This window comes from Selaginella moellendorffii, unplaced genomic scaffold (genome assembly GCF_000143415.4).
Source record: "Selaginella moellendorffii unplaced genomic scaffold, v1.0 SELMOscaffold_48, whole genome shotgun sequence".
In the NCBI taxonomy this organism is placed as follows: domain Eukaryota; kingdom Viridiplantae; phylum Streptophyta; class Lycopodiopsida; order Selaginellales; family Selaginellaceae; genus Selaginella; species Selaginella moellendorffii.
The window spans coordinates 1176721-1204041 of NW_003314309.1; the positions used below are offsets into that span (position 1 = coordinate 1176721).

The window sequence follows — 27321 nt, forward strand, 5'->3', positions numbered from 1 at the left end:
TTCAGGAAGCAAATCCAGTGGAGAACATTAGTCAATGTTGACTATCTTCGTTGATTTTATCTTGAAGGTTCCTTTGAAGTTTCGCATGTTGATCCAAATTCCTTGTTCCAACATGGTGGCTCACTCGGAATCATAGCTCAACGTTTGAATTACAGTTCTCAGTATAAATATGGTTCTCCTCCACATATCTAGCATTACATTTCAGCAATACATCTACCTAGTCGCAAAATCACTCAAGTTTTTCTCTATGGCTCTCTTCAATTCCCAAGCTGTTTTGTTAGTTTTGCTTGCATTCTTTGTTTTCTCAGTAGTTTCATCGGACCCAGATCCACTCCAAGACTTTTGCATTGGAGATCTCAGCGTTGTCCCGGGCATCAATGGATTCCCATGCAGGAACCCATCAACAGTCACAGTAGATGATTTCATCTACAGCGGAATCGTCAACTCCTCTAACACCACAAACATCAATCGCTCCGGCGCCATCTTTGGAACAGCACTGAGGTTTCCTGGTCTCAACACTTTGGGTCTCTCCATCGCCAGGCTCGACTTCCTTCCCGGAGGAATCATTCCCCCACACACCCATCCCAGAGCCTCGGAGATGGTCTACGTAGAAGAAGGGAGCGTCTACGCTGCCATTGTCACCGCGGACAATCGTTTGTTTGCTCGAGTGATGAACAGAGGCGAAGTTATGGTGATTCCCCGAGGATTGATTCACTGGCAGATGAACGTTGGAAGAACAAATGCGAAGATCATTGCCACTCTCAACTCCCAATTTCCTGGAATTCAATTTATTGGATCTTCCTTTTTTGGGTCTCGACCCCAAATCCCAAATGAGGTGCTCGAGAAGACTTTCTTCTTGGACGAGAACACAATCAATCATGTCCGATCCAACTTTATGTAAAAATATTCATTTTTCTTTATAAAAGAAAAAATTTCAAGTCTTGAAATCGTAAGAGCAGGTTGCCCAGCATTTGCTGGCCAATTTCTTTCCAAGACAAAAACTATAAATTTCCTTTCAGAGAAGATCACAGGCAACAAATTTCAGATCGTATAATTTCTGTTGGAAGCCTCATTCTCTTCGCATAGAGGCTATGAGCCGTACTTTGAGTGATTGTATATCCACAAAGATCAATCATAAACTTTGGAGTAGGCAAAGATCATTGTCGAGCTACTTTGACCTGATCATGGATTCTTTTCTTTGTATTAAGACTTTCAGCTCATTAAACTCCTCGATTTAAAACAAAATCAAACACTTCAGCGTCATTACCAAGTTTGACTGCCGAAGTTATTGATTAAAATTCTTTACATGGTCGGCGACCAAAATCGTGTTTCACGTTAGCCATCCATGAAAAAAAACTCTCAGCAAAGTTTCCAGTTATAAAAGCTGGAGTGCTTGGACAGCCAGAGCATTCAGCTTTTATTCAGCCAAGCACACGCATTTCACGTGTGTTTGGCACATGGGAGGGATGAATGGAGGAAATTCAGTTTATTCCAGCGTCCATGTTCGGTTCCAGTCCCGGCTGAGGTGCTCAAGAAGACCTTTATTTTGGATGAGAGGACCATCGAGCAAGTGCGATCCAAGTTCATTTGAATTTATTTAATATCTTCAAACTTAAAATGAAATCTAATTATTGAGCTTCCAGACCGTAAATCGTTGAGCAGAACTTGGTTGATTCGTCACAGAAGAAGATTTTGCGTGGATTCATTTCTGGAAGTGAAGGGATGTGAGCAGGGTGCTCTGCTCCACATTGGACATGCGAGCATACAGGACCTGCTCGTTGACTTGGAGAAGATTAATGAGGTGAATGCACACCATGATTCCATCTCCAACAAGCTCGGAGCTTGTGTCGCCGAACTCGATCTGAAGCAGGATGTTATGCGCACCAATGTCGTTGCTCACGTTGTCCGGATCTCGCCATGTCCCCGAGACGCCCACCTCGGTCACCGCCTTAAAAGCAAAACGCAGATCAAGTCGAACTTAAAACATTCATAGACTAACCTGGAAGAAGTTGAAAGCGTATGCTTTCTTCTGTGGAACTGTGAGAGAAAGAAGCTCTCTTTGATCTCTGTCAAGGTTCACGCTGCTCTCTGCGTCTCCAAACAGCAGAGCCCACAGCATATCCTTTGCATTTTCGAGCAGCATCTTCCCGGATTCCGTTCTGTGTTCATCTGAGATAGCGGCAAGGCCTTGGCCTGGTGCATCTTTGGTAAGATACCCCCTTGCTTTACCAAAACATTCCTCTGGCACTTGGGCCATTTTTCCTTGACCCATCCCAGGAGCATTTCCTCACTGATGCCCCCGCTCTGCTTGAGCCGCGAGATTATGTCCGACTGTGCATCTCCTACGATCTTAGAGACCTTCTCATTCGATGCCTTACCGATTTGGCTATCCCTGTGCTTCAAAATGCTGATCCTGTCGCTTGCATTTTTGACACCGATGCTTTTGAGCAGATCATGGTTGAAGTCTGGGATGTGCTCCCCATTTAGCTCATTCTCATGGAACAGAATGGCATGTTTCTCCATGCTACATGGAGTTAACCAGCTCTTCCAATCCATCTTGCGACTTGTGACTCTCCTAATGAGCAATCCCTAAGTGCAGTAATGCTTTAAAAAGATAGAACTGACTTAAGCTGTGGGCCAAAGTTACTTGCACTATACTTGACTGTTATATTGAATTATTATAATTTAAATAAAATTTATTATTTTCTACTTGTGAGTGCTCAGGATATGGGAATAAATATATAAAAATAAATAGACCAAATTCAATACTAAATTGCTATGATGCTAACTTGTGATTGTTACATTGAATTATCATATTTTATATAAAAAGTATTACTTTCCACTTATGAGTGCTTGGGATGGGCATAAGTATATAAAAATGGATGGATCAAATTCAATTTTAAATGGATGGTCCATGTGCTATAATGCTATAATTAATGTATTACTTAAGTAGGCAGATATATATATATATATATATATATATATATATATATATATATATATATATATATATATATATATATATATATATATATATATAAGATGAAAAAGTGATGATTATAAGTTAGGTGGAATATCTAAAGATCCTACTAAGCAATTATAAACTGCCATAAGAACTTAAACTCCTACATAACCACTAATATAGTAACTAACAATTATGATAGAAACAAAATCTAAAGTTATAGCATAAATATCAATTGATTATAAAATTTTGATAAACCAATTAGAATTACATATATAACTACTAAATGCTTAAACCAACTTTGAACCAAAGTAAAGGACTTTCAGAGTTACTAAAGTTTACAAAACACCGCTATAACAAATAATTTACCCTTTGGCCATCTATCAAGGCCATTATTAATTCAAACTCATGACCATTAACAAAATCTATCTCTATATCTTCCATTTGGTCAAGATTTGAGCTTTGTGTTATTTTGAAATTCTAACCTTTTTTTTCGTCTAGCACCATACATGGGCATTTCATTTATCTTACATATCCTCTTTATCCCCTTCTTGATGCAAAAAAGTTTTGAAACACACTACAATTATCCTCATTTTGTTATTTATATTTAGCCTCACTTTACTATTGTATTCATTTAACTTTATTATGTTAAGGTTAAATGTTCAATTTGAACTCATTATGTTCATCCTTCTTTTACAATCCATGTCATTTTTTATCATTCCACTACCATATCCACTCATCTTTATCCTATTGTTAGGGCTAGAATTTTGTCCATCCATCCCCTTTATGCCCTATTTTGAAAAAAATTTAAAATATTAAAGTAAAAAAGGAAAAAGTGAATAAAGAAAAGAAGAAAAAAAAGTGGATAAAAAAGGAATTTTCAATAGCTGTAAAGGTGGATATAGGGAAGTAAAAAGAAGATATGTATTTAAAGCTTAGATAATAAGGGATATGCTGTTATAAAATACTGTAGCTACCATAAGATAAATAAGAGATTCACATTACTCAACTTTCTCGACATATAACTCAACACTTCATACAGGAAAATTTATAGAAAATTTATACTTTCAAAAGAATAAAAACTTCTCAGCAATAATAGTAAAATTAAGTCTTTTAATGGCATTTATAATAAAAAATATCTACTTACCTCAAAACTTTGGTAGAAATGATTTAACCCTTAGAATAAAGGATATTCAATACTAGAATTAGTCGAATACTCCATAACAAAATAAAAATAAAATTCTCAACTTCACATATATTCAACATTTAGATTAGTATGAGGAGGATAGAAAACACTCAACTCAAGTACTAAATTGAGAATGAGAATTATAATCAATATGTTAGAAGAAGGAAATATTGTAGATAAGGAAGAATACAAAGAATATAAGGTGGGTCAAATAGAGAAGTTTGGAAAAAACAAAAGGTAAAAAGAAAAGATCAAATGGTAGTTTAAAGGATTGACATATATTTTCCAAAATCTCTAACTTATCTTCAAATATATCTCTATAATAATCAAGCTCCTTGTTACAATTCAAAATTCACTCAAATTTCTACACATTATTTTCTCATAAACTCAATTCTTGAACATTTTCCAAAAACTAAATTGTATTATTTATAACTCTCCAATTAATAGTAAGGAGATATGGCAAGACAATAAATATAGAATATACTATGTAATCATGTTTTATAGAATTTGATGAGGGCAATATATCAAGGATGGGCACAACATTTATATAGTCATGCCTCACAACACCAAAAGCTAGATTTAACAAAACAACATTAACAGCCTCAAGTGATAAACTCCTCAATTGATGACAACGTGACATGACAAAAGAGGAGAATGCAATGGAGATTGAGAATGAAAAATAAATTTATAGCTATAATTTTTCTATAATATATTAATATTATATTTATAATTAAAGACTTTATCAATTGAATAACATTGCTATTTCTATATGTAATATGCAATAAATTATTATAATAGTTATATTTTCAATATTAATGTTTTATTTACTATAAAAAACTTGTCATTAAGAGAAGAGAAAATGACAAGATTAATAATAAAAACTTTTATCTAATTTAGGTATGGATATATGTTATTGTATAATAAGTTTTAAGTTTAAATATCATAAGTAGAAGTTTAGGATTCAATTCCTACCATGGCTAATAGTGGCTCCTCAATAAAAACATAGGCATAATAAATACATAATATCATGCTTCTTTATGATGCTAAGCATAGAGAAAGAACTTAAGTATTAATATGAAGACTAAGTTGGCTAGAACTATTAACAACATCGCAATGACTAATGAGAATTAAGATCATTATTGAAAAATGGAAAGTGATATGTTAGAAATTATTATAAGAAAACTCAGTAAATGAAGGAGATCAACTCAATCACCTTATTAATAGAAATTAAAACATAAAAAATATTACTTAAATTTTTTAGAAATACGCTCTGATTAGATGGTGAAAAGTTGATAATTTACTTTTGAGGCAAAGGAGGAAAGAAATAAACATTAAAAAAAGTTGGAAATAAATTTATAATCAGCTTGTCTTGGTTAAAAATTATTTTTCTGATAAATTAAAATCAAACAGAATTCCTAAAGAAACTGTACATTAGATGGACTATTAACTTTGATATCAGACCAAAGTTGTTTCTTTTCTAATGCTGGGGTGTAATTTTATAAAAGATTCACTTCATTTAGGGAATTGGGTTGTCCGAGTCATGTTTTCTTTTATTCAGCGTGATTCATAGAGTTAATCACTTAAGTCTATTTGCGAATTGTGTTTTCGATCACTGTGTATTAAGTTAAAATCATAAGACCAGAAACACAGAATATTCTCAAAGCAGCTGACTTCGTCCAGCAAGCTCTACAATTTTCAAAACTCGCTGTTCCAATATAGTTGGCTCACTCGGTTGTCAAATTCTTACAATCCCAGCAACATCCAAGAAACGTACACATTGATAATCGTGTAACTTCTCAGTATATATATCTTCTCTCATCTCCAAGCGAAATCATTCATTCATCCATCCTCTTCGAGATCCAAAAGTTTTTGATCAGTGAAAAGATGGCTGTTTCCAAATCTCAAGCTCTTGGGATTGCCTTGCTCGCAATCTTCGTCACTGTGGCAGTTTCATCCGATCCAGATCCACTCCAGGACTTTTGCATTGGAGACCTCACCGCTGTTCCAGGCGTCAATGGGTTCCCATGCACGAACTCCTCGACAGTCACGGTGGACGATTTCATCTACAGCGGCATCGTCAATTCTTCCAACACCACGAACATCAATCGCTCCGGCGCCATCTTTGGGACAGTGCTGAGGTTTCCTGGTCTCAACACCTTGGGTCTCTCCATCGCCAGGCTCGACTTCCTCCCCGAAGGAATCATCCCCCCACACACCCATCCCAGAGCCTCGGAGATGGTCTACGTAGAAGAGGGCAGCGTCTACGCCGCCATCGTCACCGCGGACAATCGCTTGTTTGCTCGTGTCATGAACAGGGGCGAAGTCATGGTGATTCCTCGCGGATTGATCCACTGGCAGATGAATGTTGGGACTGGCAACGCGAAGATCATTGCCACTCTCAACTCCCAGCTGCCTGGAATCCAGTTCATCGCGAGATCCATGTTTGGTTCCCGTCCAGAGGTCCCAGACGAGGTGCTCGAGAAGACCTTCTTCTTGGACGAGGCCGCTATCAATCAAGTCCGATCCAACTTCGTTTGATCTTATCAGTAGCAAAGTTCTTCTTCTTGTATAATCTTATCCATTTGTTCTTTTCAATCGATCATTCTTCGTATAATCTCTGTAGAGCAAAAAAAATCCAAGGAAACGTTTGCTTGGCTAGAAAGAGTGACCTACCCGGAGCTTCCATCCAAGAGCCAAATCGAAAGGCGCCACCTGGCAGTGGTGCTCTTACGCGGTGGTATATTCTATCCCCGGAAGGGAGAGTCCTAAAGTGTGTTCTTTGGATCTATTTTGTTCCTCCGCCCTCCTCCCTCCAGCTCGCCGCCGCCGGCAAGAGCGTCGCATCCGCCGGCGCCATCGCCATCGCCATCGCCTGTAGAAGCGCAGGTAAATCTTTCCCTTCTTGATCGATCCGCCTCGATCGAGCCTCGCCGGATTTCGAAAGGTCATAATCTCACGATCTTTGCTCAGAAGCGCAAGATCCGAATGGCGTTCGAGAAGATCAAGGTGGAGAATCCCATCGTGGAGATGGACGGTGAGTGAGGAGATATTTTTGTTCTTCCCCTCTACAGGATCGCTCACATTTCTACGCTTTTTCGGTTTCTTCCTTGCAGGAGATGAGATGACCCGGATCATCTGGCAAATGATCAAGGACAAGGTTTTGTCACGCGCTCTTTTTTCCCTTCTCCACATTTTTTTTCTTCTCTTCCATAGATTTTAACTTGGCCCATTCTTGCAGCTCATTTTTCCATTCCTTGATTTGGATATTAAATACTTTGACTTGGGCCTTCCACGTCGTGACGAAACTGATGACAAAGTCACAGTTGAGAGTGCCGAAGCAACCCTCAAGTAACATATATATATATCCTCCTTTCCCTTTTTCCTGGAAAAATCTGTTTCTTCCCAATTGTAAAGGTACAATGTTGCGATCAAGTGTGCAACGATCACGCCAGGTACACCGGTGCTTTTGTGCTCGTAGTTTTCTTCTCATGCTTTGCGTATGGATTTTGGCTATCAGACGAAGCTCGAGTCAAGGAATTCGGCCTCAAGGCAATGTGGAAAAGTCCCAATGGGACAATTCGTAACATTTTGAACGGTAAGACACAGACTTTGGTGGATGGCATGTCTTACGTGCAATGTGACGTGCAGGGACTGTTTTTAGAGAGCCGATTGTCTGCAAGAACGTCCCGAGGCTTGTTCCAGGTGAGTGTTTGCGGCGTTTCCTTTTAGTTTTGTTTACTACGACGAACTCCAGGGTGGACGAAACCAATTTGCATTGGAAGGCATGCTTTTGGAGACCAGTATCGTGCCACCGATACAGTTATCAAGGGCTCTGGAAAGCTTAAGCTGGTTTTTGGTAAGAAGAAAACAGGATTTTCTCATTTTTTTTACCTTTTGTGTACTCTGCTGTGCAGTGCCTGAGAATGGAGAGGCCTCTGAATTCGAGGTTTACGACTTCAAGGGAGATGGAGGAGTCGCTCTTTCTATGTACAACACTGATGAGGTTCGGGTGTCTGTTGCAGTAAGTCTTCTATAACGTTTTGAGTTTGTAACAGTCCATTCGTTCCTTTGCACAAGCCTCTATGACTACTGCTCTGGCAAAGAAGTGGCCTCTATACTTGAGCACCAAAAACACGATTTTGAAGAAGTACGATGGCAGGTAAAAGTTTTCAGATGGTAATTCGTGGATACAAGCTCTAAGCTACATAAGTTATCAGGTTTAAGGATATCTTCCAAGAGGTCTACGAGGCGGAGTGGAAGAGCAAGTTTGAGGAAGCTGGCATCTGGTTTGTTTCGAATTTATATGTTTGCAATCTGCTTACGTGTTATCAACAGGTACGAGCATCGCCTGATTGACGATATGGTTGCTTATGCTCTCAAGAGCGATGGTGGATATGTCTGGGCATGCAAAAACTACGATGGTGATGTGCAGAGCGACTTTTTGGCACAAGGTACATTAATGCATTCTCTCTGTCATAGAGACTAAGCATGCCTGTGGCAGGATTTGGTTCCCTTGGATTGATGACTTCTGTGCTGGTGAGCCTATAGTGATGGTTTTTCTTTCTTCTTCCACTAACTTTGCTTTCACAGGTCTGCCCCGATGGAAAGACCATTGAAGCCGAAGCCGCTCATGGGACTGTAACTCGGCACTACAGAGTACACCAGAAAGGCGGTGAAACCAGCACCAACAGCATCGCCTCCATCTTTGCCTGGTCTCGAGGCCTTTCTCACAGGCATGGATTAGTTTCCCTCTCTTTCCTCGTATAATATTTGCGTTGCTAAACAGGGCGACACTGGATGGCAATGCGCGGCTAAGCGACTACGCAGAGAAGCTCGAGGCGGCTTGCGTAGGAATCGTTGAGTCTGGCAAAATGACAAAGGATCTCGCTCTGCTCATCCACGGGCCAAAGTAAGATAGAATTTTCAGCTTTCCTTTGGATTTTTCGCTACTGTTTTGTTGTGCAGGGTGACAAAGAAAGATTATCTTAACACCGAGGAGTTTATCGATGCCGTGGCTGCCGATCTTAAGCTCAGGCTGACAACCGCGCCGTCCAAATTGTAAAGCCGGCTCCCGATTTCTCAGTTAGATATTTTTTCCTGAGGTGCTCGGGTATATCCAACAGACCACTGATTTCTTATCTCTCATTGTCACAGGGAAGCGTGAGCAAACACGGCTGGAAATTCTAATTTTTTTACGATCCATCCGGACAATTTCCCTCAAATAATATAAACTTAAAATAATTATTAACAAGGACATTTGTTTCCGGGCTAATCGCTTCCATTTCATGGTAGATTATTTTCTATCATTTCGCTAGGCACGAGGACGACGAAAGCCTATGGTCATCTAAGGATCAAGCGAGAGGTCTGGCGTAGGGAATCTAAATCGGATACTTTGCGATAGGCTTCACCATTTAAGACAATTAGAAGGCAGCTCGAAGCATGAGATATGCTATGTAACAATATCTTTTAAGCTTTTTTCTTGATATTAGATTTTTCATGAAGCTGTCGGAGTGGATTTCTACTTGGGAGACCTTTAGAAGCCACAAAGCCTTTCAAACCAAGTCTTTCATAAGCAAGTAGCTCTTTTTTTCTGCCTTATGCATTTTTATTTATTTATTTATTTATTATGATTCCCTATTCTAAACGTTTTTATTTTTTATTTTTTGTAGCTCGACCAACTCCTTATGCCTCCACGTTTGCAGCCTCCAGCTTGAAATGGAACTGGAGCCGAGGCTGCAAAGGGGATGGCGCATGATAAAAATCAGACTGTAATGCCCGCTAATCTATCCCCTATGTAGCCTTCCAGCTTGAACTGAACTGGAGCCGGCTCCAGTTCCAGTTCAAGCTGGAAGGTGGGGATTAGCGGGCATGGTCACCCAACGGTTTTAACATGAGTCACTCCTTTCATTGTTTTTTTTTGGAAGAAAACAATGTCTTTTTGTTTTTTTTTTTAATTCTTTTTTCTTTGCTAGTGATTTATGGTAATGCTTGTAATTTTGAAAAAAAATTGTGTCCTACTGGAATCTTTAGCTTTTCTGATTCACTTTCGGATACTGGTAATCGCAACCTCAGCAGCAGGGCTAGGTGCATTCAGTCTTTCTGGACATTTACCAGAATTACATTGGAAAAACCCACTGAAAGATTTTGTGATGGGTATGATTATTTATCTCGTCAATTGAAGTTGCGTGATATTGAGCCTCTCAGTTTAACTTATAGTGGTACTTATTTCACAAGTTTAAATTTTGGTTATGCTGGAGCAATTGTTCGTTCACCTTCTTTCGCTACTCCCCATATATTGTCTGCAGATTTTATATGGCATAAACAACAAGTTAATGACCATCAAAATGGTGCTAAACTTGATAAGAAAATGCTATATGAAAAAGCACTTTGTTATATTGAAATTGGTGGCAATGATCGTGGTTATGGAATGCCAGATTTTGCATATGTGATGAATAATACAATTCCAGCGGTAGTTAAGGGTATCAAATCTAGTATTATGGATTTATACAATTCTGATGCAAAATATTTTATGGTAATGAATCTTCCTCGTTATGATTGTGCTCCTAGTTAATTACAATTATTTTCTGATGCTACTGGGATGCATTATGATAAATTTGGATGTCTTGTTAAGGCTAGAAATACTATTGATTTATTTAATAAGTAATTATTGGATATGGTAAATGATATTAACAATCAAAATCATGTTATTGAAGTATATTATTTTGATTGGTTTTCTGCAAGTAATAATATAATTGAAACCATGGAGCAATATGGATTTAAAAGTTATAAACAAGCTTGTTGTGGCATACCTGAAGGTGATTTCAATTGTGTTACTGATAATAATACAGCATTATGTGGTTGTGGATCACCGAGTGATACTGTATTCAACAATCCAAGTGAATGTTTATTATTTGATGGCACTCATTTCACTCAGCAGTTTTATGAAGTTTCTTCTAAACTCATTCCCAATTATATTATTCCAACTGTGAGTTTATTGCCCGGCTGTGGAGTACCAATGCCATCCTCATAAAACCGATTGATATAAATTCCTAATTTCAATATCTAATTTTTTTACTTTGTTTTTTGCGAATTTAACTTGTCGTTTTTCTTTTTTACGAATGAAGCGTTCGCTTGATTGAGAGAGAACAATGCGACACTGGAATGGATGCTGAATCTGAGATGTTACACAAGCAAGAATATGGTTGCATTGTTGTGAGGTCATCACCAGCAGCTGGAACTTGAGCCTCTTGCCACCATCTGTCGTGGTGGAAAGTCTGTCGGCATTATGGATCGCGCTCTTTTCTTCTTTTTTGAAGCTAGCATTAAAGCTAGCATGAAACCTGAGGAGAATGACCAAGGAAAACAAGTCTCCCGAGTTCCAACCTCCGTCACCAGGTTGATGGAATTCCTGTTCAGTTTGGGAAGACGACCTCTCCAGTAGTCGGCCGGGTATCGTTTACCACGTCTTCTATCAAGATAATCCTCTTGACACAATCGAGCGCTGCGGGTGGCTAAGCTCGAGATGAGAAGAACCTCTTTCAGAAATTGGTCTTCGTTTGAGAGCATCTAGTTCTATCAAAAGGTTTGCATAGCTCGGACGGAGGAATCACACTTACGTACGCGATGGAAAAGAATGCGTCTCCACAGCTGTTTATCTTGACACGGATGCTCAATATTTGAAAATATACCTTACAACGACGTGATGAGCTTGGGAGATAAAACATCACTACCGTATGATCGATCTCGCAGAGCAAAGAACGAGGAACGACTTTGCAGCATGCCATTTTTCTCGTACTTGATTTGCTGGAGCAGCCTTCTTTGTAGACCCCATCGATGCAGGAGAGACTTTTAAGATGGACCCGAGCAACACCATCGCAAAGTTAAGGAAAAAAAACCTGTATTTCATAACAAAAATCTTCCACTCACGAGCACTTTGTTCTCTACAAGCTCTCTGGCTATTGCCACGAATCTCACCTTTGTACAGATAACAATTCATCCTATCCTATAAAATATGGAAAAGATAGAAGAAGAGCTCAAAAAAACTCACCACAATGCCTACCATCTGTGCTCGTATTCCTGCTTGTTCCATTCATCTCTTGCGGTTGGCTGTTGCCTTGAGCTTCCTTGCGGCCAGTTGTTTGAGTAATTGTTGCTGGTTTTGGGCCTCCATACTCCTGATCCATCAAAACGTCAGCTTGAGATGCGAAAACCTTGAGCTCCATACCTGTCTTGTACGAGTTTTCTTGCCAGTGTCTCGAGTTCCTGGCACCGCTGTTCCTCCAGCTCGAAGAGGAAGGCTGATTGTAGCGATTCTCCCAGCCTCTACACCGCTGCCGGTCTTGGAAAGCATCTCTGTCACCGCTTCGCCATGGATTGGCTTGGAAAGCATCCCTGTCACTGCTTCGCCATGGATTTGGCTGAGAATGCTGCTGCTTCTCGGGACTGGGCGGGAGGTCCCATCCCGTCGGAGGCAACGTTACCTCTTCTCTTGACTCGTTCGCCTGCGCGAAAGTACTGTCGAGCTTTCGTCGGCCATACTTTCCACCCTTGCGACGAGTGTTGGCCCTGTTGTCCGCCTCGACGATAAAAGCCCAGGCCTCGGCAGCTTCCTTGGACAACTTGCCTGGTTTCGTGTTCCAATCGATCTTCTCGTTGAAAACGTCCGGCTTGAGAGACGGGACGTTGCATGGCAGGTTTAAGTCCCTCGCACGCTTACGTTCCCTTGAAAACTGTAGAGCCTCCAGAGCTCCAGAGTCGTCCCACTGCATGACATTGTCAATCTCGGGAAGGTATAGAGCAGCAGAAGAAGCATCCCATCCCCACCAGTCGTCTGCCAAAACAGAAAAAACAAAGACCGATCATCTCCGGATGCGAAAGAGAGAGAAAAATATCTAGGATCTAGAAGGACAACACAAACCATGATCATGAATCTAGCACGGGAAGGAAAAGAAATGTAGGCTTTGGCGATGAATCGTAGGAGGAAACCATCGAATTGGGGCATCTAATCTATAGAACAAAAGAGGACATTGGAGAATCGCTGGCGCTCATACCACTTTCCACAGGCGCAGGGTAATCCGACCATCCTACCGCGTCCCCGGCGCTCTGATCCGCCATTCCTGGCCCTGGCGGGGCATTCAGCTGCGCGGCGCCGCCCTAGTGCCACCCCGCCGCTCCATCTCCTCCAAAGAAGAAGCAATAGGGCTAGAAAATGGAGAAGAGCTCCTCTTTGTTAAAATCTCTTGTAAATCTTTCGTTGTAAATCTTTGTAAATCTTTCCTCGGTTTTTATCCGGTGGTCTCGTCAAGGCGACACAGATTTTCTCATGGTACCATCCTTCTCCATCGAGTGGTGTGACAAGTGGCCACGTGGCGGGAAAAAGCTAGGGCTTGAATGGTCAGCGGTCTCAGGTTCTAGTCTCGTGGTCGCCCACTTTTTTGTCCTTGCAAGCCATTTGTTTAGCCTGTCGAGAAGTAAATGCGCAGGGGCCGGCGTTAGGGTTCTTGGATCTTCTCTCTCTCTCTCCTCTCTCTCTCTCACGGTCAAGGTCAGCCGCTCCGGGCGATCGATCCATCGCTTTCACGCGTTGTGCTACCGTTGCGCGGGATTCGGCGGTGAGTGCCAGTCCATGGATCGATTTGTCAAGACGGAGCTCGCGATTCCGATACTTTATCATTCTTGCGCCTTGGCGGCATGGGGGATGACGATCGTCCACAGTATCGATCGTGCTGGGGACGGCTGGATTGTCTGCTTGTAGGGATCCACATTGGCGCCAGGATTTTGGGGCCGCCATGGAGAATGGGACGCTCCTGGTGGACATCGCGCTCTCCATCCGTATGATCATTCATATGTGCGAGAGTGCCAAGTCGCAGCAGGGGAATTGCTTGGTCCTGGCAGCGCAGCTGCGGCTTCTCAAGCAGCTCTTTGATGAGCTCCGGCAGTCCAAGTTCCCGCTGTCCGACGCCACGATCGAGGCGTTTGGATCGCTCCAGTCGGCGCTCCAGGGGGCCAAGGAAGTTCTTGGGCAATGCAGCAAAGGAAGCAAGATCTACTCGGTAAGCTTCTCTTTGGGAAAGAAAATGGCACTGAAGTGTTTACTTTGGTTTGTCTCCTAGTTCTTGAAAAGTCCTCAATGCGTGGACCAGTTCCAAGAGCTGAGCGCGGAGATCGAGACCATCCTTTCGGCGTCGCGACTAGTTTTGCCGAGAGTATCGAAGCAAGTCCAGTGCATGGTACGCACAGCCATGCTCTCGACAATCTCAAACTTATATTTTTGCTTTGTTGTTTCTTGTGCAACTTCCAGGCGGAGAACTGTGTCCTCGAGTTAAGAAAGGCAAGTTACTCCAAGGACGTGCTCGAAGAACAGATAAGACAAGAGATCGAGGCGCTGCTGTGCGATCACAGGGAAGGCAGGAAGGCCAGTCGTGAGAAGCTGGATAAGCTAGCTGGGTGCCTGGGAATCACCACCAAGGAACAGATATCTGAAGAGCTCAACGCGTTAGAGAAGGATCGAGGTGAGGCCGGGAGGAACAAAGACAAGCTGGAGGAAGAGTTTATCGACCAGGTGATATCACTCTTCATGCAGCTGGCCGAAGACAATTTCGACGATGGGGATGTCAAGGGTGAGACGCAGTCACAGGAGGTGCAAATCCCGGCAGACTTTCGATGCCCTCTGTCGCTGGAGCTTATGTATGACCCCGTAATCGTGGCTTCCGGACAGACTTATGAGAGGGCCTACATTCAGCACTGGTTGGATCAAGGGAACACTCGGTGTCCCAAGACAGGGAAACCGTTGGCACACATCAATCTCATACCGAACTATACCGTTAAGGCGTTGATAGCGAGCTGGTGCCAGACAAACGACGTTCCTTTGCCGAAAGTGGATGCTGTCAAGTCTACAAACTGGCTGCCACCAACGTTTTCCGAGGCAGAAGAGGCACGAGAGGATACCTCGGTCATTCCCAGTGGTCTGGATACTGACTGTGAGGAACGTAGCTCGGACCACGGTAGCTCGACTGGTATTGTCAGTGGCCGCAGAAAAGACAAAGATGATGTTTATGAGAAAAGGATGCCGAGCGGGCCTGTGATGAGAGTGAGATCCTCCAGCACGTACAGTAGCGAACTGTCTGGTGAAGTGGAGGCCCTGGGATTGTCACCGTCACGCAACAGTCCGGATCACTTTCCCATCTTCACGAGGCAAATGCAGTCGTCAAAGCAGAAAGAAAGGAAGAGCTATAAGAGCGTCTACGCAGGAGGTGATAAGGTAGCTGACGCTGGCATTGAACGGCTCGTTCAGAACCTGGCCTCTACGGACTTGGAGGCGCAGAGAAGTGCCGCTTCTGAGTTACGTGTGATGACCAAGAACAGTATCGAGGACAGAAACAGGATCGCCCATGCAGGAGGCATCACTCCCCTCATCGCTCTTCTTTCGTCCGGAGACGCACAGACTCAAGAGAACGCTGTAACCGCACTGCTGAACTTGTCTCTCAACGAGCACAACAAAGCCGAGATCGCCGAGGCTGGAGCGATTGACCCGCTGATTGACGTCCTCAAGTCTGGGACCAGTGACGCGAGAGAAAATGCGGCAGCCACGCTTTGCAGTATTTCTGTGGAAGACTACAAGGAAAAAATCGGTGCTCGTGGCGCCATACCTCTACTGGTCGACTTGCTGAGAACTGGCACCCCACGGGGGAAAAAAGACGCAGCGTTAGCGCTACACAACCTTTCCTTGTTCCGGGAGAACAAGGTGAGGATAGTAGCGGCAGGAGGAGTGAAGCCACTGATAAATCTCATCTGCGAGCCGAGGATGGGAATGGTGGACAGGGCGGTTGACGTGCTGGTAACGCTGTCGAGCATTCCCGAGGGGAGAATGGCCATCGGGGAAGAGGGAGGGATTCCTCCGCTGGTGGAAGTTGTGGAAGCTGGCTCGCCGCTCGCCAAAGAACGCGCTGCGGCCGCGCTCCTGCAATTGTGCACCAACAATCCCAAGTACAGGAGGACGACTTTGCAAGAGGGTGCTCTTCCTCCGCTATATATTCTTTCACAAATTGGAACTTCTCGAGCAAAAGAAAAGGTCCGTCTTTTTTCTTCTTCTCTTTTCTTTTCTTCTTACTTTCCTTCTTTTTCTGTTTTGACTCTTTTGTAGGCCGCTGGTATCCTTCGTCTTTTCAGGGAGCAGCGTCAAGCAAGCATGAGCCGTAGGAATAGGCATATGTAGTGCCAATGACGCAAAGGTACTACAATAGAACTTTTGCATCATACACTTGTTTCCTTGGTTTTAATTTTCATCGAAACGTTTTAGCTATTTCTTCTTCTTCGGTGGCTCAGCCTTTGGTGCCGCTGCTGGGGATAGCTCCTGAAACTTCTGTACGAGTGCTTGCTCTCGCTGGCTATACTCCTCCGCTAGCTGCTGCTTTGCAACCTCCATCTTCTCGCGGACTACAAACTCCACTGCTTCTTCGAGTGTCTGTGGCTTTCTCTTACGCTCTTCGGCCAGTCTCAAAGCTTCTGCCGCCGCCGCTGCCTCCGCTGCTGCCTGGGCTGACGCGTCTTGTCTGGCTTTCTCTTCCGCTTCAGCCGCTGCCTTCGCTGCTGCCTTTGCTGCCTGCGAGAGAAACAGAAACAGTACTTCGGGTCTTTCTTTCTAGGTAGTATAGAAGGTTTCTTACGAGGGCAGCTTCGTATTCCTCGGTGATCAAGGACTCCGACAAAGGTAAGACCAGAGCTGTTTCAATGTGCACAGTCTCTGACTTTGTTACATGGCAGTGCTCCTTGTTAAAGCAGTAGGCGTAGAGGAAGTAGTGCTGGAAAAATCTGGAGAGCCCTGGCTGAGTGGTAAGTTTCTCAAGTTTTAGTTTTCTTGTTCGTTAAAGCACTGTAGACATCGTTCATGAAGTTCATAATACTAACTTTGAGGTTGTGCTCACGTTGAGGTGAAAAACTCGGTTGCCTTTTGGACGTCCACTTGAGTGGTAAAGGACGGGTTCTCGTTCCCGCACTCGCGGCAGCTGAGAAACATCATCTTGTCCTGGAAAGCCGTCTGTGCCTCGTCAAACGAGCCGTTCCCTGCACTTCAGTCGAAGGTAAATCCTCTAGAAATTCGCTGCCATTTCTTACTCTTGACAATGTCTAGCATGTCCAGGCCCAGAGCATACAGCTGAAGAGTTTGGTCTGCGCTGAACCCAATCTCTTGCGAGAACCTGTTCCAACCTTTTTATCCTTCTTTCTCGAAAAGGTAGGCACTTACATTATGATCCCCAGGCAATAATCGAGGACAAACGCATTCCTGGCTTTTATCTTGTAGTCGTCCAGCATGAGGATCGTGGCGAGACATCTGTGTGTCAAGCACAGTGGATCAGCACTGACAGTTCGCTGATAGAAATAGAGGTAACTTTCCTTTTTCTTTTTGTTCTTTTTGGTTTTATCCTTTGTGAGACGCAGCGATTGAGTACTTGCGTTGCAGCCTCTTCGACGCTGCTAGATGCGAAGGCGAGCACCTGGTTGAGCTGGTCGAGCGAGAATTCGCGCGAAAACGATCCGTCCTCCCGCGGCACTGCTGGAGTTTCTTCCGCGTTCTCCATTGGCGTGGTAAAAGGCCTAACCGCTGCCACGGTGGCGTGATCTTGGACGAACTTTGGCTTCCATGGAATAACGAGAGACCAAACTCTTATTCTCTTTGGCTAGATTTTGGCGTCCCATTTCAGATTAATAGTTCCTGGGAGATGAGAGAGCGAGAGAGAAGAAAGGGGACAAAAAGAAAACATCAAAACAACACAGGCACCGTCTTCTTTGTCACTCGGGCTTTTGGGGAAGGATTTCTTCTTCCGGCTGCTTGTCGTGATTAAAGCGGACGACGATGCAGCTGACGTTGTCCATGCTTCCTTTTTTTATCGCTGCTTGCGTTAGTCTCTTGGCTGCCGACTCGGGATCCATCAGCGACTTGACAAGCATCACGGCTTCCTAAAGACAAAAAAACACCACATACCGAGTATACTTCAGACTTTTGGCCTGAAGGGATTGAAACAAAAAAAAAGAAGAAGAACAAAACTCCACCTGATTCGTGACCACGTCCCATAGGCCGTCGCTGGCGATCACGAAAAACTCCACATCTTCCGTTATCACCTCCTCCTAAAATAAAGAGAGCTTACAATCGACGACTTCCTAAAAACAGCTTCGAACCTTTATCTCTGGAATGGCAACAACGAATTGCTTCAAGAGCCTGTCTCCAAACGCTCGTGAAACTGCCAGGACGCCTCCCACACGCCAGGTGCCTGTTAGCACACACATAAGCTGGCGTGTCAGAACAAAGCACTCAAACCTGCGTGTAAAAACATAGAAAAAAGAGGCTCCACTTACCAGCCCACGTTACAAATCCTCCCGCACTCTCAATCCGTTCCTTCTCGTCTAGTCTGCTTGGTTTGTGATCGATTGACAGCGGCACGGCTGAAGAATGAAACACATTTCCGAAAGATAAGAGAAAAGAAGAAGGAAAAGAAAAAAAGAAAAGAGGAGAAAATGAAGTGATGATCTTTACCTTCGCCAGCCCTGCTCATTACTGCTCTCGAGTCTCCAACATTGGCGACAATGAGCTGATTGCCAACCAGTAGTGCAGTGGAAGCCGTGGTTCCAGCGTCTCTGAACTGGTCCTTCTCGTCTTTTAGATAGTCATCGTCTGTTTGCTTGTAGGTGTCAGCTGCAGGAAAACAAGGACACACTTGGCACCTCAAGAGAAAGAAGATAAACGATCATATACCGATTGCAAACTTGATGTCGCTTGTGAATTGAGGATGGCTGATCACATTCTGGAAGAGGTTCTTCTTTACAAACTCGGCAGCTCGAGGCCCTCCGTGTCCTAGGACAACACCAAGCAAACTATGACATTACCACACGCTAGAAACAGCACACAAACACATAGCTCGTACCGTCAAACACTCCAAAGAGCCCGACTTCCTGACCATCAACTTTGGCTATCCTGGCTTCAATGAAATCCTCCATCGACGCTCTTTTCCCGCACTGCCCGCAGTACCCAAACGAGAAACGTCTATCTTCACTGAACAACAAGAACCGGAGTTTAGTTTCCTAGACCAAAAAAACAAAAAACAAAAAAACACAAAAAGAAATAATAGAAGAAAGAGAGTACCTGAAGCCACCGCCACTGAAATTCTCCTTCCAAGGCCCATTCATGATGCGAGAGGACGAGTTTCTCAACTCAGGCTGTCATAATCCCAAAAGAATGCTCTCCCTGCATATATACGTTTTTTTTTCACGACCATCGAATCAGAGGCTCTACACTCCCGCTGCTCGCATTCTCACGAAAAATCCCTCTCAGCAACTTCCACGATAACTTCCATAATTCTCTTTGAAGAACAAAATAAGAACCAACAGAGAGGAAAAAAAAAATGAATAGATAAAAAAAAACTTGGCGAAGAAGCACCAAACCAAAAGAAAGAAACGCTAGAAACGCGCAAGCAACGCTCTTGCTCCTCTTGCTACAGACCTAATCTCCAGCCATGGCGATTTCTAGGGCCACATACCTCGAAATTGAGCTGACTAGGGCTCTTGCCGCGGGGAAATCCGAGCGAGAATGGATTGGATCACAACACTCTCGATCTAAGCCCGCGAATCGCCCGGCGCCGCATTGCTCTTGCGTCCTCTTGCTCCACTCGAGGCAGGCGAACAGGGGAGGAAAAGAATGGGGGAAGCGAAGATAGAAGAGAAGGAAAAAAAGAATTAACACACACTACCTATACATCTACGAATACAATGTATATCCAGCCATGGTTTCCAGTTTAATCCCCACCGACACGTGGCGGTATTTCCAGGTGGACCCTCTCACGAAACTTCCATGAAAGGATTACAGCAATCCAAAAAATCATCGCATCCATCTCTCTCGAAACTTCACACCCAAAAGAATATAAAATTTACAGCAATTTTCTCGCCAGCATTTTTTCTCCCTGTTCTTCGATCGATTCTTTTCTTCGTCATTCTATCAGCTTTGATCTTCTCGTCTCGCAAGTTTCTGAGCAGCGCCACACCACTATCCATCGTGATCGTCAGCTTTGATCTTCTCGTCTCGCACTTTCTTGAGCAGCTCCACCACTTTGATCATGCTGGGACGATTCTCGGGGCTCGTTTGCGAGCACCACTGAGCCACTTGAACGACCTGTTTGAGCTCCACCTCGTTGAAGTTCCCGCTGAGCTTTGGATCCGCGATATCATCCAGCCTTCCCTCGTAGATCATTGGAGTCGCCCACTCGACTATACTTTGCTTGACACTGCCACTGCTCTTGACGTCGATACTATCGCTGCTTGTGATCTTATCACCACTGCTGCTGCTGTTGGTCTTATCACCGCTGCTGCTTTTGCTGTTCACGCTTTTAGCGCTCGCGGAAAATCCCTGCTTTTCCACTGGCTTTCTACCGCTCACCAGCTCGAGGAGCAAAACTCCAAAGCTGTAAACGTCGCTCTTTTCTGACAGCTTACCATCCCCTGGAGTCGCGTGGTCCGGTGGAAAATACCCCATGGCCCCAGCATTTACAGTGCTCGTCTCTGGCACAAGCTCCGCGAATCCAAAGTCCGCTACCTGTGCTTCGAACTCCGCATTGAGGAGCACATTGCTGCTCTTCAAATCCCCATGGATGATGTGAGGCGTTGCGTGGTGGTGCAAGTACCTGGATAGATTCGTGCGAAACTTAGTTCTTGGTAGCAAAGGAAAAAGATGGAATCGAAAAACTTACGCTAGAGCTTCGGCAGAGCCAATGGCGATGTTCATCCTTCTTTCCCAGTCGAGGTTTGACTCCGCGGCCAAGTGTCCGTGTAAATGCGCTGACAAGCTTAAGTTCGGCATGTAGTTGTACACCAAAAGACGCTCTTTGCCTTCGGCGCAATAACCACGCAAGCTCAGTAAATTCTTGTGACGGACTCTTCCCAGGATCTCGACCTCCACAGCAAAGTCAATCTCTCGCTTGGAGCTCCACAGCTTTAGTCTTTTCACCGCAATCTGCCAAACACATTAATTTCGTCGCAGTGAATTCCCCCGCTATGAAGAAGGAAGAGTAAAGGTGTGAACTTTTCTTCTTTTCTTTGCGGCTTACTTGAGATCCATCCCAGAGTTGTCCCCAATACACGCTGCCAAACCTTCCCTCCCCGAGTTTGTTGTCGTAATTGAAATTGTTGCTCGCGTTCTGGAGCTCCTTGAGCGAAAACAATCTCCACCCGGCATCCTGCGACCTGGAAGTGAAAGAGATCCAATCAAGTAAGAAATGAAGGACTCTGGCTTCCTCGTATCCAACACCAATCCAAAACGCGAGAGAGCTCGACAACAGAAGTACCTGTCGGCAGAGGTTCTAGCTCGAAAGCAGCTCTTGAAAAAGACCATCCTGCCGGATCCAGGCTTTTACAAGCTCCGGCTCCTCATTCTCCAATTCCCATTCATCGCCCTCTTCGAATTCCCAGCCGGAGGGATCTCTCTGTCCACGGAAGTTGACAGATCTGGTAAATCTTCCTGGAGCCAAAGGCATATAAGAAAGAAAGACAAGAAAGACGAAAGAAAGGAGAGAATGGGGCCAAACCCAAGAGACTGTTTGTGAGTGTAGTACCAGCGCATAGCTTCGCGGCGTCCTTGGCTAGACTTGGCGGGGGCGCCATCAAAGGCGCCACTAGAAAAGATAGAAATTAGGTGCCAAGCCAGTGTGGAAGACAGAGAAAAAGGGGGAAAGAAAGAGGGAAAAAAGCGGCAGATTTCTTACTTGACGCTGATGCCGTGACTGCCGTTCCCAGCGCGGATGCCGATGCAGCACCAGCCAGTCAATCTGCCGCGTCGTTCTCTTTTCCCCTCCATCGCCATCGCCATGTGAAATGCCAGGGCCCAGCCCTAAAATAAAAGTAAGAACCCTAATGTGCGATGACGTGGCAGAATGGTAGTTTCCATCGGATTAAATTTATTCAATTCTTAGCTTTTATTAATACTATTAAATTTATTAATCACATCTTTTCAAAAATCTCATAAACCATTTAATATTGTTATGGTTTAGTATTTGTATTATCCAATATACTTAAACAACTTCTCACTTGCATAATATAAAAGATGTTATATTATACTTGACATTTCTATGAAATTATTAATCCAGATTTAGTTTGCTTCTTAATTTTAAATTAATTATACAAAAATTCAAATATGTGAAAAGTTTCACACTTTATGCGTTTTAATGCTCTTTTCTTATTTACCATATATAAATTTATTTACCCAATATATACGATAAATATCGGGTACTATCGTATACAATATATTACCGATATTACCCAATACCCAGTATATACCCAATATATCGTATTTATTTACGCCCAATATCATCTTCCTATATGGTAAATATGAGGAAGACGAGGCTCTGAAGCCGTTACTGGACAACTTCAGGATGTCTACGAACTTCTCTCACATTTCTGGATATTACTGAGCAGCAAAGGGGACTTCCGCAAGCAAGTGTTTCAGGAATGTCATGAGGGAATTCTTGCTGGACATCCAGGTGTAGCAGCCACTACATTGGCAGTTCAAAAGCGTTTCCACTAGATGTATTCCATTTCCACTGTATATAGTATAGTATAGTATACTGGATACTGGAAATGGAATACATCCAGGCAGCCTATATACTAAAGGATGGGTATCGTACATATATATGGGTAATATCGTATATACCCAATATATCGTATATCGTAATAAATAAATAAATAAATATTTATTTATTTACCTCATATTGGGACAATACATATTTTTGATAAACTATATTTTCAATCATAATGTTATGTGTTTCATGCATCATGAATTTCATGAAATAATATATAAAGTGTCTATTGTTGTATTGTATCAGTAATAATGGAAGCTAAAATGTCTAATATATGTTCTACTCAAATAAATATAAGATCATGTCCTAGTTATACTCTATAATTATAAATTAATTATAATGTTATAATTGATAATTAAATGTTAATCACCCTAGTAATTTTTTCAATTGCATTTTCATCTTATATGGAAATTAAGTTCAGCTTATATTTCCCAAAAGTAGAATGAGAAACAGAATGTTAACCCTGTTATGTAAGGGTTCTAAGGCTTTGATACAGTTTTTTTTCCTAGGAGACAAAAATAAAGCCATACAGCTGCTTAATAAAGATTTTAGAAGAATCAAACAAAGAATGTCATATTGATAATAATTAAGGGAGTATGGTTATGTATGAATCAATCACTTGCTATACAACATTTCTATAATATCAAATAATTACTTGCTAAATAAAATACTCTATTGTCATTAACTTTTTGGTTTGCTTAAGCAAACTTGATAGTAGTGGATATATTTAGAATATGCTTAGATATTCTAGGATATTCTACCATCTAATGGTTGTTATTCATTTAGATTAATTTTTTATTTATAATTTATAAACTTTCTTAAACACTTTCTAGTATATTCTTTTTTATTCTACCATCTAATGGTTGATATGCAATAAGATTAATCTTATATTTATACATTATAAACATGTTTATAATTATAAAATTTTATTCGATTAATTAAATTAATAAATAGGAATAAGAAAACAAAGCGTTGCTACATGCAACATGTAGCAAAAAATGTTTTAAACCTCTTAAAAATCTTTCTTAACATTTTCAAACTTCAATTGCTTTTGAAAATGGGAGTGAATCTGTATAATTCCCAAATATGAATTCTGTAAGAAAAATGGATCAGAATAAATACACCCGCAATTTAATCTATGGAAACCATCTATCCTTGCTTAGTTTTTCTTCCAAGAAAAAAAATGACATAGCGAGGCTTCCTAGAGTTTTTGATGGAATTCAAGGACTGTACCCTGGCAAATTTTCCAGACACATCCTGAAAGTAGAAAGAAAAAAAACCCAAAAGAAAGAGCCAAAAATCACAGAGAGTAATCTTTGCTGTTGATATGGAAGTTCTTTTTTTGTTCTTGCCTGAGATGTAGATCGAGACCTCCTTGTACTATGCCGAATAGATTTTTATCCCTTGATTCAATCACAAGGGATTTATGTCATTCTCAAGACTGGAAATTTCTACAAGACGATACAACTACAACAGGTCCTCGCATCAAGGAAGCAATGTATCGGACTCTCCGGTGGACCAATCGCTGCATATCTTCTTCTCGTCTCCTGCCACCACAGCTGATGAGCTTTGGGATCATTGGCTGCGCAGATGAAATCTCTTTGGCGAAAGTCACCTGTTGATGGCACGCCAGTGGATCGCATCGTTGGCATTGTCTTGGCTGCTTTGATCTTGACTATCTTCGTCTTCCAGTTTCCCGAAGCGGCGAGGCCAAAAGGTGAAAAAGTCCCCAATGTGTATGAAAAGCTATCTTGGATTTGTCCTCATCCGCGAGTGCTATTTAATAATAGCCAGAGTGGGCCTAATTCATCAAAAAGATCCTCCACCCTAGGAATTGGATACTTATCTTTCACAATATGTTTGTTGAGCTGCCTGTAGTCTATGCAGAGCTTCCAGGATCCATCCTTTTTTAGCACAAGGAGAACTATGTGTTCCGATGGCACATGGCTTCGATGGAGGCCAGCGAACATACAAGCATTCGTCACTACATTGTTTTGGAACTAGGGTCTCCTACATCAACACGAGTGTTCGTGTGCCTTGATCAGGAGGAGGACAAGTGGTTGACAACATGGTCCAGGAGTTAATGGTGCAAGAACTCATTGAGGACAAGCTCATTCACAGCCTTGTGGGAATGCCAATGCCAGCTTCTTAATCTCATCCAGCAACATCGCCAACTGATGTCCTGTATTGCATCATTCTTGTCACATTCCCTAGGGTCCCTCCTGAGACGCCTAGCACACTCTCAACCTAGGAGCCTTGTCAAGATTCTCTTCCTCCCATAGCTTCAAAACACACAAACATGAACACGGCATTCAGTTTTTGAACATGAACACGAAACATGGAAATGAACACGGATAAACACGGGTGAAAACACGAATATTCTCTAGAATATTCTACTTATCACTCCATCTCATCTAGAAGCTCCTCATTAGCAGGATCATCATCTTCGTCTTCATCCTCTTCTTCCATAGCTTCAATATCAGCATTAGTAATTTGAGGAATACTTCCTGTTTGGCTCAATCCCACAAACTTGTCAAAGGAAGTGTGGCTCCCTATTAACTTGGTATTACTGGCCACAAATACCAAGTCTGCAATCCAGCTCACTGCTAAGCAATTCCTCTTCTTTGAAGTGATGTGCCCAAAAATGCTGAACAATCGCTCCACAGATGAGGAAGAACTTGCCTGACTAAGCACTCAAATTGCCAACCTCTGCAAATCTGGACCTGAGTAGCCATTGTCCTCCCACCACTGCACAGAACCCTTTGTTGTACGATCCATCTGAGAGTCCCCAGTGCCAAAACTACCCTCCAAGTTCCTGTATTGGCAAAGCTGATTTTTTATAGTTGACCTTTGCTGATAGTCAGGGAACTAGATCTCCAAGTACATGTTCCAATCTTTGGAAACTTCCCTGGATTTTTCCTGTCCTCGCCCCTGAAACTCTGGATTAAGCATGTATGCCACGGAGTGAAAGGTGCTATGATAAGCCCACCACCTATTTGAAATCAGTTGGTTTAGCTCCTCATACCTAAGATTGTTCTCCTCTTGTTGACAGATGTTCTTTCTCATCTGATCCATCCCCTCGTAGACCTTCCCAATCACAGGCACGTCTCCGTCAACCATCCGTAGCAAATACATCACCCTCCTTGAAACACCCAGCATGTGGTTAACCTCGTTCTAGTATGTATTGTTGAACACAATTCCTCAGTATGCTATCCCAGAATCTGTCCTTGACTCTAGCCTTGCATTGTAAGTGTCACTCACAAACATTTGTTGTAGCTTTGGCCTCAGCTCCACCAATCTCTCCATCATAAGAAAGTTGAAGGCGAATCGTGTTTCGCTGAACTTCAACACTCGTCGTGAAGAGAAGGATGCCAAAATCGCTACTAGATGCAAATGGTTCCGGAGGAAGCCAACCAGAGTCTTTCCCTTGTTTAGCAGCCCAACCATCCATGGTAGTTTTGTGAAATCCTTGAGAATGTTGTTCAAACAATGAGCTAAGCATGGAGCCCACATAATCCTTGGCTTCCTCGCCTCTAGAAGCCTAGCAGCAGCCTTGTTTGAAGCCTCACCATCCGTGAAAATAAGAACAACATTCTCCTCTCCAACAATCTCGATACCTCGCTCCCATGTCGCAAAAACGTTATCAGCCGTCTTCCCACTAGAAGATATATCAATGGCCTCGAGAAAAGTCGACTGTCCTCTGCTGTATGCAACAAGCCCCATGATATGTCGATTTCTTGTGTCATTCCATGCATCAGCAACAAGAGTAACCCCACAATTCTTCCAACATGCCTTCACCTTGGCAAGTTGAACTTTAAGATTGGCTTTCTCCACTTGCAACAATTGCTCTCGCAATGCTGTCTCTGTTGGAAGATCGTAGGGAATTCCATGCCTTGCAATCTGCTGCACCATCTCCTTGAAATGGTGAAAATGAGCTTTCACAAATGGTATGTGCTCGTTCCAAAAAAATTGTCCTATAGCCATATCCACTGCTTCCTTCCTTTTTGGATCAAAAGAATCCCGGATTCCCTACTGTCGTTGCAAAAAAAACCTGGAAATTCCTTCTACAGAATTGCCACCTGGTGTAGAACTCTAGGAAGCAACAAAACTCTCTCCTCCAGTGCTTTGGATGCCTTCGACACATGTAGAAACTGCTTGTTTCTTGCTTTGGTGTTTTCCAGCCAAAACCTGGTCGTCGATGGTTTTAGCCATCTCCCTAAGCTGTTGTCTCTTCTCTGCTGAGATGACATCACAACTTAAGATTTCATGACCATCCTGCACCTGTGAGATGTCCCCTCACACGATCCACACCTGAACTTTGTCTCTCAACGACACCACTTGCAAGACTCAGCGTCGGCATGCACCACTACGGCAGTTTGTTTGATCACCAAGGATCACTCTTCCCACCAAACGGATGATGGATGTCGCCCTGTTGAAGTCCTCCTACTCTGGCTCCCAGATGCCATCACTCAGCTCAACCTCTAAAATCCTGCACCTGCTTCTACTCCAATCCACAATCACTTAGTCCAACCTCTAAAATCCCACACCCTGCTGCTGCT

At 42.9% G+C, this 27321-nt stretch overlaps 9 protein-coding genes across 11 annotated transcripts; 4 read left to right on the top strand and 5 right to left on the bottom strand.

The window, feature by feature from the left end:
• Positions 1-243: 243 nt before the first annotated feature.
• LOC9647615 (germin-like protein subfamily T member 2) lies at positions 244-901 on the top strand. Its single transcript, XM_002981300.2, has one exon. The coding sequence runs from the start codon at positions 248-250 to the stop codon at positions 899-901; it is 654 nt and encodes a 217-aa protein (XP_002981346.1). The 5' UTR covers positions 244-247.
• Positions 902-1571: 670 nt separating this feature from the next.
• Positions 1572-2581, bottom strand: LOC9647430. Its single transcript, XM_024686416.1, has 2 exons — positions 2000-2581; positions 1572-1948 (listed from the first exon to the last, which is right to left on the bottom strand). The coding sequence occupies exons 1-2, from the start codon at positions 2270-2272 to the stop codon at positions 1703-1705; spliced, it is 519 nt and encodes a 172-aa protein (XP_024542184.1). The 5' UTR covers positions 2273-2581; the 3' UTR covers positions 1572-1702.
• A 3451-nt stretch (positions 2582-6032) lies between these two features.
• LOC9647749 (germin-like protein subfamily T member 2) lies at positions 6033-6686 on the top strand. The gene has a single exon (XM_002981301.1). The coding sequence runs from the start codon at positions 6033-6035 to the stop codon at positions 6684-6686; it is 654 nt and encodes a 217-aa protein (XP_002981347.1).
• A 213-nt stretch (positions 6687-6899) lies between these two features.
• Positions 6900-9420, top strand: LOC9647431 (isocitrate dehydrogenase [NADP]). 2 transcript variants are annotated; one of them, XM_024686429.1, is made up of 17 exons: positions 6900-7034; positions 7119-7182; positions 7262-7305; positions 7387-7496; positions 7563-7600; positions 7666-7743; positions 7797-7850; positions 7903-8004; positions 8063-8151; positions 8204-8307; positions 8366-8434; positions 8484-8599; positions 8650-8684; positions 8739-8881; positions 8935-9057; positions 9114-9230; positions 9303-9420. In XM_024686429.1, the coding sequence occupies exons 2-16, from the start codon at positions 7134-7136 to the stop codon at positions 9208-9210; spliced, it is 1251 nt and encodes a 416-aa protein (XP_024542197.1). In that variant the 5' UTR covers positions 6900-7034; positions 7119-7133; the 3' UTR covers positions 9211-9230; positions 9303-9420. The 2 variants fall into 2 exon arrangements, with proteins under 2 accessions (XP_024542197.1, XP_002981348.1); XM_002981302.2 differs by having other exon boundaries at positions 6902-7034; positions 9114-9206.
• A 2608-nt stretch (positions 9421-12028) lies between these two features.
• LOC112350374 lies at positions 12029-13395 on the bottom strand. Of its 2 annotated transcripts, none has more exons than XM_024686460.1 (4): positions 13199-13395; positions 12373-12978; positions 12208-12322; positions 12029-12150 (listed from the first exon to the last, which is right to left on the bottom strand). In XM_024686460.1, exons 1-4 carry the CDS (start codon positions 13260-13262, stop codon positions 12141-12143), a joined length of 795 nt encoding a protein of 264 aa, XP_024542228.1. In that variant the 5' UTR covers positions 13263-13395; the 3' UTR covers positions 12029-12140. The 2 variants fall into 2 exon arrangements, with proteins under 2 accessions (XP_024542228.1, XP_024542229.1); XM_024686461.1 differs by lacking the exon at positions 13199-13395 and adding an exon at positions 13066-13189.
• A 283-nt stretch (positions 13396-13678) lies between these two features.
• LOC9647434 (U-box domain-containing protein 2) lies at positions 13679-17070 on the top strand. Its single transcript, XM_002981305.2, has 5 exons — positions 13679-14200; positions 14261-14377; positions 14449-16218; positions 16291-16857; positions 16911-17070. Exons 1-4 carry the CDS (start codon positions 13937-13939, stop codon positions 16360-16362), a joined length of 2223 nt encoding a protein of 740 aa, XP_002981351.2. The 5' UTR covers positions 13679-13936; the 3' UTR covers positions 16363-16857; positions 16911-17070.
• A 723-nt stretch (positions 17071-17793) lies between these two features.
• On the bottom strand, positions 17794-19822 carry LOC9647435 (probable protein phosphatase 2C 59). The gene is made up of 9 exons (XM_002981413.2): positions 19679-19822; positions 19285-19386; positions 19067-19194; positions 18898-18996; positions 18679-18837; positions 18501-18587; positions 18324-18415; positions 18198-18272; positions 17794-18104 (listed from the first exon to the last, which is right to left on the bottom strand). Exons 2-9 carry the CDS (start codon positions 19326-19328, stop codon positions 17937-17939), a joined length of 852 nt encoding a protein of 283 aa, XP_002981459.1. The 5' UTR covers positions 19329-19386; positions 19679-19822; the 3' UTR covers positions 17794-17936.
• A 170-nt stretch (positions 19823-19992) lies between these two features.
• Positions 19993-21864, bottom strand: LOC9647750 (PTI1-like tyrosine-protein kinase At3g15890). Its single transcript, XM_024686288.1, has 5 exons — positions 21716-21864; positions 21476-21648; positions 21239-21374; positions 20882-21144; positions 19993-20815 (listed from the first exon to the last, which is right to left on the bottom strand). Exons 2-5 carry the CDS (start codon positions 21520-21522, stop codon positions 20182-20184), a joined length of 1080 nt encoding a protein of 359 aa, XP_024542056.1. The 5' UTR covers positions 21523-21648; positions 21716-21864; the 3' UTR covers positions 19993-20181.
• Positions 21865-25963: 4099 nt separating this feature from the next.
• Positions 25964-26746, bottom strand: LOC112350345. The gene has a single exon (XM_024686331.1). The coding sequence runs from the start codon at positions 26744-26746 to the stop codon at positions 25964-25966; it is 783 nt and encodes a 260-aa protein (XP_024542099.1).
• Positions 26747-27321: the final 575 nt, after the last annotated feature.